General features: G+C 30.8%; 1 protein-coding gene across 1 annotated transcript in view; it reads left to right on the top strand.

Annotated features, from left to right (window-relative positions):
- Positions 1-4,744: 4,744 nt before the first annotated feature.
- LOC108915539 overlaps positions 4,745-12,234 on the top strand; it is a 20,237-nt gene continuing 12,747 nt past the window's right edge. Inside the window, exon 1 of the mRNA XM_023457202.1 lies at positions 4,745-6,200. Coding sequence (XP_023312970.1) covers positions 4,762-6,200 — 1,439 coding nt within the window. The 5' untranslated portion in view covers positions 4,745-4,761. The remainder of the gene's footprint in view (positions 6,201-12,234) is intronic.

The following is a 12,234-nucleotide window of genomic DNA, read 5'->3' as shown; positions in this document are numbered from 1 at the left end:
AAAACAACTGCTTATGCATTTTTTAGTCATTGCTTAAAAAGTGAAACCAATATTAGCCTCTTAATGGATCTACCTACTAAAACAGTCAATCTTTTATACCATTATTGTGTGTAACTTACATGAAATGAAATTCATAAATCATTGACTACATAATTTTGTAAAAAAAATCTGGTCAATTTTTACATTAGAACTGATATTTTTTTACAAAACTTTGTAGTCAATGATTATGAATTTTATTCCATATATAAGTTACATAATATTATGGTATATTTAAATTTGCCGCCAAGTGCAGCGTAATAAAGCGACATCTGTTGCATAGTTTTGTTCATAGGCCGGGTGTAAGATGGCGCCAGTTGCGTCTGGAGCAAGTGATGCTTCCAATGAAAGACAAGGAAATAAAGCCTCTTATTTAGTTACTCATATGGGTATGTTATAACAATAAGTGACAGTAATTTTTTGTTTAACTCCCGGCCAAGGGTGAAAAAAGATAAAACAAAGGGTTTTTCAAGATAACTCAAACGGGTAAGGGCTAAAAGTTGTTAAGCATACAATTCTACATAAAAATGGCCTCTTGACCTTTTCTTGTATTATTAAAATTAACAGAGTTAGGGAGGCTAGAAGTTAAAGGAAGATTTCAGAAATTTAAAAAATCATAAGCAGAAAAATGAATGAATTTTTTTTTTCGATCTACTCTAAAAAATGTAACCTTTCTTTTCAGAGAAATAGATATATTTTTTAATTTTTAATTAAAGAAAGTTATAACAATTTCAAATTTGTTGTTCACAGGTCAATTTAATTTTGTCAATATCTTTACATAAATCATATTTTTAATTCTTAACCTTACCTTAACCCTTAACCTTAATCTTAACCTTTAACTAGTTAGACTATTAATGTCTTCGGAGATATTTTGGAAAATATTAATTTTTTCAAATTTCAACACCTGACAAAGAAAATTCACCGGAAATCGTGGAATTTTTCCATTGAAATGTGCAACCAAAAATATATATCGATAATATGATATTTATATCTACAAGTATGTGCCTTAAGATAAGATTGCGATATAAAGTAAATACATATTCAGTGAAAGATATACTTCTATATTAGTTAAGCAGAAGTGAAAAATATGGGTCAAAGTTGTGGACGCAGTGTTAACAAAGATGTTGCAGAATGTGAAAGATTAATCGAAGTAAAAAGTACGGATGAAAATTATAAAGAGCAAAGCCAATGTTTAGATGAAAAAGGTAAATAAAAGTAGGTATGTGGCATGTGGTTAGTTTTTTATTTGAGGAAATTTAGATAAGTTCGAGGATAAGTGGTAGAAGATCCAATAAAATATTAATGTTTATCCAATTATCTAAATAAAATTATTACAAGGTCTGTCCAGAAAATAACGGAACTTATTTTTTTTAATTTATTATTAATTTTATACATTATTGGTCCTCGTCTCCTTCAATGTACTGTCCTTCCCTTATTCACACTTTTCTCAGCGGTTCGTTCATTTCGCGAAGCAGCCCTGGATAGCTTCATTTGCAATGGCCTTTAAAGTCTGCGACGAATTTACCTTACAATAGTCTAAAAATGGCGTTCGTTCAGCACTGATTTAAATTTCGGAAAAAAGAAAAAATTGCAAGGGGCCGGGTCTGGCGAGTAATTAGGGTGAGTGAGGACAGTCTGAGATCTGATTTTTGGCACAAAACTGAAATTGATAAAGCTTAGCGTGCGGGCGCATTGTCATGGTGCAAGAACCATGAGTTGTCTCGCCACAACTATGGTCTCTTTTTGCGGATTTTTTCACGTACATAACCGTTGTAAAACACCTTGATAATACACACTGTCACTGTTCACCTTGAAGCAAGAATTCAAAATTTCATTAAAGTCGAAAAAAACAGTGTGCGCCACTTTGATATTTGATCAAAACTGGCATGCTTTCTTGGTGTGGAGATCTAGATTTCATTTTTACAAAATTTTTACCAAAGAGTACCTACTGAATAATAAATTCTTCCCAAACAAACAATTTTTCTCGTTCTGTTTATAATTTTGATGTCAGCAGACATGGGCGCCCGCAGGGGGGAGGGGGGCGTTTAATATTCTCATGTACAAGTTGAGAAAAAATATTTATATATATATATATATATATATCGTAAGAAAAAATGTTTAATGTAATTAGCTGCTTATAACAAAAATTTAAATAACAGAAAAATTTAAATGAAAAAATCTTGTTGACACATTTTTTATTTGACCTTTTCTTTTTATAAAACCGTTTAATTTATTAGTTTTATGTCTCATGCATCGTTTGTATTTGGCAACAGAATTAATGTATATAAACGCCGAACAATGGCTTTGGAATAATGTTTTAATTTAATAAAAATTAATGGTGAACCCATCATTATAATACTGAATATTAGTAGAATTAGTGGATAGAGTTATTTATCTTGTTTTTTTACGTTTTTTTAATAATAATAATAATTATTTATTTACAAGATGTTTTAGTTTATACTCGACGGCCAAAATTATAGATAGTGATTCATCGCTAGCTCTTGGACTAGTAAGGGGGATGAAGCGTGCTGGGAACGAAAATCCATTGGCGTGTCTGTGTAAAAGGCAACAAGATATATAAAATATTGAAAAAACATAATAAAACATTACATCTAATATTTTTTACGGTTTGCTATAACCGGCACTTTGATCAATTTTAATTATTACAGCATTTTAAAACGTCCCAATTGTGTTTTTTTAATTTATAAATAGACCCCTCGTCTACGCTTATGCTATGACGTTTCTCAGGGCGGGCAAATCAAGTCCGTTTACACCCACTAAAAAAGCATTTCCCTATTCCCTACCAAGTCCAAAAGACAGAGATAAAATATAGATCGACGTTCAGTGTAACTCAGTCTATACACGATTATAGATTCTACCGATGTGCATGGCGAGCGGCACAAAGATAAATAATATTGAACCGTATAGAAATCATTTTATATTTTCACACTCTTTATAATTTCGGCCGCCGAGTATAGACGTAATCCTGATAATTGTTAAATTTATTTAGATTTTGTGCTCTAAACCAATGTAATTTTAGTTTTTGTTATCTTGTTTAACACACTTTATTTTAGTAATAACTCTTTTTGTATCTATCTCCGATATTTATAAAATGTTACGCAAGAAGTTTTAGACGTACAGTGTCTGAAAAATGCTTGGAAAATGGAAATGAAATTTGGTGTAGAATGGTAGAAGTTATTTATGAATTGATTAATTGCAGTATAAACCAACAAATTGCATTTCCATTACCGTAAACGCTCTTAGGCCAACCAATAGAGATTTTTTGGAACACTTTACAGCAAATTTCATGTATTACTTTTTGAAAAATACTTAGTAAATAAAAACCCAAGTGATTTCGCCAGCAAACTGAACAATTTTTTTTAAACAATAAAAACTGCAAAAAATACTACCTTTTTGGTTTTTTATATCTCGAAAAATAATGATGCAATCGTCCTACTCTCAATAGGACTTTTGTAGAGAATAAAAAACCTATAAAATGGTTTTTTGTGCGACTGATCGGTTCATTTTTTACAGATAAAATTCGGAAAAACCTCTAAAATAGACCTTTTTTCGAAAATTCATAACTCCGTCAAATTTGAAGCTGGAAAAACAATTTTGCGGAAAATTACAGCCTAATAATATGTAGTTTAATCGTGCGCAAGATGGTTTCTGTCCCATGCATAGTTTTTGCACAATTGCATTATAAACAAATTACCTGATGACCCTAAGTGTAATGGACAATTTTGTAGCAAGCTGGCTCGTGTTACCATTCCCGTGATTGCCAGTGTGGTTGGACAATCAGGTTTTGCAGTATAACCAAACTATACAGGATAGAAGCATAAAAGAACATTATGTTTTATACAATTGTAAACAATAAAATGTTCCAAATTGTATTTAAATTATATTCATTAATTTATAAAAATTGGAAATTTTTAACTGGAAACATAGTCGTAAAAATTAATTTTGTTTCTCCCAAAACAATACATATTATCTATCTACTTGGAACAATAAGACCTTTTTGTAGAATATCTTAATGATCCTTATTATTAAATGTTGTAAATTAATTTATTATGTATTAGTTGTTTATTTATTTATTATAATTATTATTTTGGAAAGGTGCAAATATATTTGCTATTTATTATTTGAATTTGAAAAAAGGCGCACATCTAAAAAAAAATATTTTTGATAAAATAATAAGAAACAAATACCTAACTTTAATGTTATGAAACTCAAATTATACCTAATTTTAAAAAAAGTGTCGTAGGACATGAGAGTGATTTTCTAAATATGTTTCTTATAGACACTTTGTGTACAGGGCGTTTCTGAAATAAGTGCGTTCCTTGAAAACGGTGATAGAGAGCATGAAAATGAGTAACTTTTATTAAGCAACTGATGATCTAAATGTTTCTGTTTCCGAGAAAATTAATTAAATCAACCATAAATGTAAGTCGACCCTGTGCGTCTTGTGCGTTGTGTGTGTATTAGGTACTTAGCCGATCTTTACAATTTCATTTGAATTTTCATATATTATTTATAAAGTTTCTAAAGAGTACATATTAATTTAAAAATAATTCGTCTCAAAAAATTCACTAATATTCACTTTTTTTAGGAAAGAAAAACAAATTGTTAAATTTGATAACTAAAGAAAATGAAGATGAAAATGATTTTCAGGAGATTAAGAATATTTTAGAAGAAAACAAAACATTTTTAACCGATCAATACTGGATGGATCAAAAAATAAATTCAATTTTACGTATAGCCAAATATGGGTTCAATAAGGGATATGCCATTAAACAAAAGATAGTACTTATAATTATAGATGTGGGTTATAGGTTATTCGAATTTTCAGAGAATTTATCCATTTACGATATGAGCCATTGTCTCTTTTTTGTTGCCGCTAAAGGCGATTTAAGACAATTAATTGAAATAGTTACTCATTTCAAAACTTCTGGCAATGTGACAAAAATACACGATACTCGTGAAGGTGACACTATACTTTCCTTCATGGCAAAATTTGGGGACTATATTCAAGAAGATTTTCTAAATTGCTTTAGATTTATGTTGGATCAAGGTGTTGATATTGAAAGAACCGACTATTACAAAAATAATTTAAAACAAATTATTGCAAAGGAAATGAAGATTTTTCAAGAAGGTGAAATTTGTGAGATATTGAAAACAATGTATAATATTGTAGATACATTTGCCAAACCAATTGCCTATAATGCTGACTCAACATTGAGCCATAAATACCAGCTTTTCCAGGCAATTATACACGGCAGTAAAAACTTAATTGACGTTTCTGAAGATTATAAACATCTGGTAAATTCAGATGATGGAGAGAATACCCTTCTGCAATTAGCTATAATTAAAAATAATGTAGTCATAGCAAAAGAATTATTAAATATGGGTGCGAATCCCAATCAAATAGTAAAAGGAAGAAATGAAGAGGTTCCTTTGGTATTAGCTGGTAAACTAGACAGACATAACATTTTTACAGAAATATTAAAGAATAAGGATATTGAGATTAGCGAAAGCACTTTTGTCGAGTTAGTGAAAAAATCAAAATGGAAGTTTACAAATCCCTTGTTGGAGTCAAAAAAATTGAATGTTGATTTTGAACATAAAGGAAAAATACCACTGCAGTATGCTATAAAAGCAAAAAATAGAAAAGCTGTAAAATCCTTACTTGAAAGGGGTTCTTGTGTTAATGACACTTGTTTACGTAATATCAATCCCAAAGATTTAGAATATTACTTAAATTCATGCATACATTCTGACTACCAAAAAGATTTGGAAGAAAACAGTTACAAGTCGTTTCTGGTCTTTGACTTTTTTCTAAACTCTTCTAGAAAATTTCATAAAAAGAAAAACCCACATGATAATTCTAATGAGTCGGGACAACTATATAACGGTTCACCTGGCAAGTTTGAATCTGAAGTTGCAATTATTCGGAACATTGGAAACATGAAGAGGCTCAAACATCTACTAGAGCATCCCTTAGTGTACATATATATTATGCTTAAGTGGCATTGTGTATGGAAGTATTATTACTTTTTTGTTATCCTTAAATCAATTTTCTATTTAATTATTAACATTTTACTATTCACAGGCTCATTTAATTTTTACATAGCAATTCGTGTCCTATTAATACAAATTGCAGTTGTGTTCTATAATTGTTATTCCGAATTTAGATTAGAATTTAAGAGATATACTTTACACTTTATTTTAGAAATTTTTATACTCTTATTCCTAATAGCTTTAATTTGTTTAAAACTAACTAATGATATTGGTGTTGTCAATCAGATATCAGCTTTTGTAATTATTTTCACATCTGTGTCTCTTCTACAGACGATAGGTTATCATTTGAAATTATCAAAATGGATGTCAATGGCCAAACGTGTTTTTAAAAGTTTCAGTATATTGTTAATATTCTTTATGATCCCTATCATTGCATTTGCGATGTCATTTACATTGTTACTCTCGGTTAACGAAGAAACGAGCAAAGCCAATGAAGTAGATTTTTCCAGTTTTCCTCGAGCACTTTCTAGAACATTAATTATGATAGGCGGTGATATAGGCGATAAAAAATTTACTGGGTTAGGTAGTTATTTACTCTTTCTTTTCTTCACCGTCGGTATAGCTATAATACTACTAAACTTTTGGACTGGTGTAGCAGTTTCAGATATTAAAGAAATAGAAGAACAATCAACGATCGTAGCTTTCAAGAATGTCATAGTATTTATAGAAAGCACAGAAAAAATATATCATTTTATTTTCTATAGGATAATAAAGAAATGTTTACCCATGATACTCAAATATATTCAGGTGCCTTTCTTAGAGTCAAAAATATATTTAAATGATAATAAATTTTGCTTTGGTATCGATTTTTATATTAACTCTGAAACACATTTTCAAAAATGCATTTATTTTGAAAACTGTAAAATACCATCCAACATTATATCAAAGTTGAAAACACTATCTGAACAAAAAAAAGATGAAACAAAATTACTTGAAACTATCATGACAAAATTAAGTAAACTCGAACAGTTGCTTCAACTTAAGAATGTTAAAAATAAATAGACACGAATTACAACATTGTACTTGATGTTCACTTATCGACCATATTAAAATTTCATTCTGTTTTTATACAGGGTGTTCCTAAATAAGTATCGCAACGGAAAACTGTATATTTCTCTTGAAAAGAGAAACATTATTTTCCTCTTCCATTTTTCTCTCCGGGCTTTCGTTTTCGAGATACACGGTTTTAAACTTTTTTTCAGATTTTTGCCAATATCTTAGGAACCGTTTGAACTACAGGACTGAGCTTTTGTACACACATTACCACTATTAATAGCTACTTGTGGCAAATGTTGTTGAATTTCGTTAAACTTGTTAATTATTACTATCTATCTTTTGAATTACAAAAGATTTTCGAAACGTTAGCAAAATGTTTGTTTTTGTTCATAAAATGTAATTTTTCTTGAAAACGGTTGTCTTTAGAGTAATGAACCAAGAGAACTCTTTTTGTGTAAAATTCATTGGCGCTTCAGAATTTGCTGTCAAATGTCAATTTTTCCAGTGGTGTAAAAGTTAGGGGGGGGGACCCTTACGATATCTTAAAATCTCCACCACTGGCACGTTCAATGAATTTGAGAAGGGTGCAAAAAAGTAGCTATTAATAGTGGTAATGCGTGTACAAAAACTCAGTCCTGTAGTTCAAACGGTTCCTAAGATATTGGCAAAAAATTTAAAAAAATGAAAGTTTTGACACCGTGTATCTCGAAAACGAAAGCCCGGAGAGAAAAATGGAAGAGGAAAAGAATGTTTCTTTTTATAAGAGGAATGTACAGAGTTCCGTTGCGACACTTATTTAGGAACACCCTGTATAATTTATATTCGTGGAAGGTTATTTACACGTAAATAATAGTTTCCTACTAAAAATTGCAAAATAAAATTTAGAATAATCAAAAAAGACCATTGAAATAGATAGTGTTGCTAATTTTTTTTTTTTACAAAACTAATGATATGACCTAAAACACCTCAGATTTTCTTAACGATACTAGTGAATTATAGAAAATGCTTGAAATGAATTTTCACATTTTAAAGACAAGTTTGATTGGTTTAAAATTCAATTTGTATCATAATTTTGTTTTTGAAAAATTAAGTTATCTTGGTAAGAGCAAACACTATTTGCTTTTTAAGAAAAATTCTATTTTTATAGGAGATATAGAAAATTGTTGTTACGAAGTATTATTCAGAATTAATAAATCAATAAATAATGAAAATATGCGGTGTACAAGAAACACTAGCGACCCTAGTGGTAAAAAGTATAAGTAATTTCTACTATTACATTGATAAATTTGTCAATTTTCCCGTATGAGTTCGTGCTCCTTGTCTAGTCTCCCTGCTTTGTAACTTGCTCAGTAATATTCTTGACAGTTGACAGAGAGGTTAGATAAAAAGTATACTTTGTGGTACAAAATTCTAAATGACAGAAGTTAATACTCAGTACTGTGCTAAAACTTTTTGATATATTTTTACTTCATTAGTTCCTCGAAGTCAAGAGCGCCATAGGCATACCTTAAAATACGAGGTTTGATGAAAAAGTAATGGGACTTTTCAAATTGCGCATGTTGTATCTTGTCTACCTAGTATTGGTAGCACTGTCAGTGACGTACAGGTCAATTTTTAGGTAGCTGCTAGAGTTAGTTTGTGTTTAACGAGCGAATGAGTAGAGTCCTACTCATTCAGATACTCAGGTAAATCAGGTACTCAGGTAATTCAGGTACTCAGATAGTTCACGTACTCAGGTAAGTCTACCTCAATTTTTTTGGCGATTTTTTGTGTGACAAAATGTAGGATCAGGGAGTTTGTCTGATATTTTGTGTTAAAAACGGAATTAATTGCAGCGAAGCGTTCAAAATGTTAAAGAAGGCTTTGGAACCGGTACTTTGTCACATCCCCGAGTTTTATCAATGTATAAAAGTTTTCCAAAGGCCAAGAAGACATTAAAGGTGAGGCGGGATCTGGTCAAATGTGAATGTCCTTCTAACAGTTTTCTCCAACTACAATATCATAGTTCATCACGCTTGCCCCATACACTTAACAAGGAGTCCTACCTACAAGTTTTACGCAATTTGCGTTAAAGCAGGAGAAAACGACAAGAACACGAGAGACACCTCGTGGATTATGCACCATCTCAACGCACCGGCGCATACCGCTTTGCTTTTCCAACAGTTTTTAGCGAAACACAACCCTTGTGATGCCACAACCACGCTATTCTCCGGACATGACCTCTGTGACTCTTTCCTATTTCCTAAACTCAAAAGGATACTCAAAGGGCACAATAGCAAATCATACTCAACGACGATACCTAAAGAGGCGTTCCACCAGTGTTTCACAAACTGGAAACTACGTTGACATAATTGTACGCGAGGCGCAGATGGCTCCATCTGTCGTGCTGACTCCCAACTGTGCCATTCAAATGACTACAGTAGGAAGCGACCTGCTATATTGTCAGGTACTTTGTTGCCCGACTGCCGCCCACAGAGGGCGAAACACAATGTTTTTAATTGCCAGTGTTGCGAGAAAATACTATTCCGCGGGCTATATGCCCCGACCAGCATTGAATTATACTGAATTGCACAAGGTGTTGCGAGTATAATTCAATGCCGGTCGGGGCATATAGTCCGCGGAGTAGTTGATTCTCGCAACACTAGCAATTAAAATACGTTAAAATTAACAATTTCCGGTACTTTTTTATCAAACCTCGTATAAATTTTTTATTTTAAAATTTTATGAATTTTGTAAGTGCTTAATTGTAAACATAGATGTTGGTACTGACATATAAGCAAAAAGAATTCATAACACATGCTTATTGGCAACGTAACAAATTATTTTTTCCCGAAATATAGGTATACTGAAATTCCAAAAATTTTTCTGTTACACCTATCGTTAAGAAAAAAAAAAGCTTGAAGTATACTTCCACAGGGACTGTCAGTGTTATTAACTTTGTGGATATACGATACGTATCCACTATCCATAGAAATCATTGCACCATCGTAACCATTATAATACCTTACTGAGGTTTATGATGCACAACGGTCGAATTAAATTAAGAATAACAACATAGCCATATTTATACGAATTGGTATGGATATATCCGTAGATTTAACAATATTATTGACTATAATTTATATGGAAAATAAAACTAACTACAATTTGTATTAAGCAATGTATTTAAAACGCCATATCTAATATTATTACAATTTTCTTTAATGTATTCGTTTTCTATTTTGTTATAAAATATTTATAATTGTGTTAAATAAATATTGATAAAATCTCAAAATTTTATAGAGAAATGGCTTCTTACTTTTTTAACTTCCAAAAACAAAAAAAAAATAGAAAATGTATTTCGATCTTCCCTGGTTACATGCCTGTAGATTCCACAAATTATTACATTTATAAATTTTATGTAAATAATGATTATCGATCTTTGGAGCAAATTCGTTTATTGTCATTTATTTTGTACAACTATTTACAGCCAGGATGGATTCCAAAAACAACACAACTACGAGTGTGCATAATGTGACATAACTGAAGCTAACCAATGTCAAGGTCAAATTTATCTCGATAGTTTCTATGTTCTATAATGAATTTTACCTACGACCACTAGGTACTGTAAATACTTAAAAACACACCGTCTGCGATCAATGTAAGATTCCTATTACGTACGGTAAAACAATCGCACAGTTTTCCTAACAAAGGTCAATACAATACTGTTTGTATTGACCGTTGTTAGGCGGTTGCTAGGAAAACTGTACGATTTTTTTACCAAGCTGTGCGATTTTTTTACCGTACGTAAAATAGGAATCTTACATTGATCGCGTGCGTTTTTAAGTATTTACAGTAGTGGTCGTAGGTAAAGTATAGTACGTAATACGTGGTGTAATGCAATTACGCACTCGTAGAATTACGCACTCGCCGCTACGCGGCGTCGTGCGTAACTTTTCCATTCGTGCGTAAAATGCTTTTTACAACACATTACGTAATATACTATTATATAACACAATATGTATTGTGATAAAATATATTTTAATAAATATTTAAATTGCAGTAGTTAGATACTTTCCTTGTTATCGAAGATAATAATATTTGTTATGGCTTTAGCCATAATGATACAAATATAGGTTCTACTTTAGTAAAAGGACATACCGGAATACCGGAGTTTAAAATTAGTAATATTTCAAATTGCACATTTATGTCAAAAATTAAAACCTAATCTTTATTTCATGAACCATAAAGAACTGTGGGAGCACATAAAATAAACCCGCAGCAGTTAAGTATAATTTACCAGTTTCGGACATTACTGCCAGCTCTTGCTCCGCTCGGGCGCAAAATCGTCCTCGACTGGTAAATAATATCCTTTATCCTTTATGATGTAAATAACTATTTATTTAAAAAGTATATACCTATAGGAGTATAATTTTATTGCATCAATTTCATTATTATTTAACTTTCCTATTATATTTATTTTTCTACTTTTAATACTGACTAAGTTGATTGCTTTGATGCCCTATGACATAAATGTAATTGTTTGATTTCAGTGACTAAAATTAAGTTTCAATCATGAGTTTGTTACAAATCACTGCAAATTATAATTTAAATAAAGAAAGCAACATTAAACAACTACCACTGTTTATTAGTATTTATATTAAAATGAAAAGTCATATTGTGAAATTGGATTTCACTATGAAATTTAAGATAAAGGATCTCATTTTTTTATTTTTACACACAAACTTTTATATGGTCACTTTTTTGATGCTGTAAGCAGCTTGTTATCACTGAACACAGATGAGAGCTATACATCCAAATTTCCCAAAGAGAACTTCAAAACATTAATCAGACAAAATGTTTTTCTCATACAGAGGATTTATTTTGTGGAACCACCTGCACAGTGATCATGTGACCGCGACAACTGTAGGTTTGTTTAAGAAAAAATATGTATTCAAAGCGTGTGAACTAATTTAAGTGTGTTTAACTGTATATTTATGTTTTGCTTTTTAAATCTTTTCATGTCCATTTATATAATAATAAGTATTTGTATTAACTGTTTACATTTTATGATAATTATTATTTAGTATTTTTAATTTAGTTGTGTTTCATCAATTTAATAATAATAAAAATTGTAATAATAAT

Source organism: Anoplophora glabripennis, unplaced genomic scaffold, assembly GCF_000390285.2.
Source record: "Anoplophora glabripennis isolate ALB-LARVAE unplaced genomic scaffold, Agla_2.0 scaffold39, whole genome shotgun sequence".
Taxonomy (NCBI): Eukaryota; Metazoa; Arthropoda; class Insecta; order Coleoptera; family Cerambycidae; genus Anoplophora; species Anoplophora glabripennis.
This window is presented reverse-complemented; position numbering and strand designations above follow the sequence as displayed.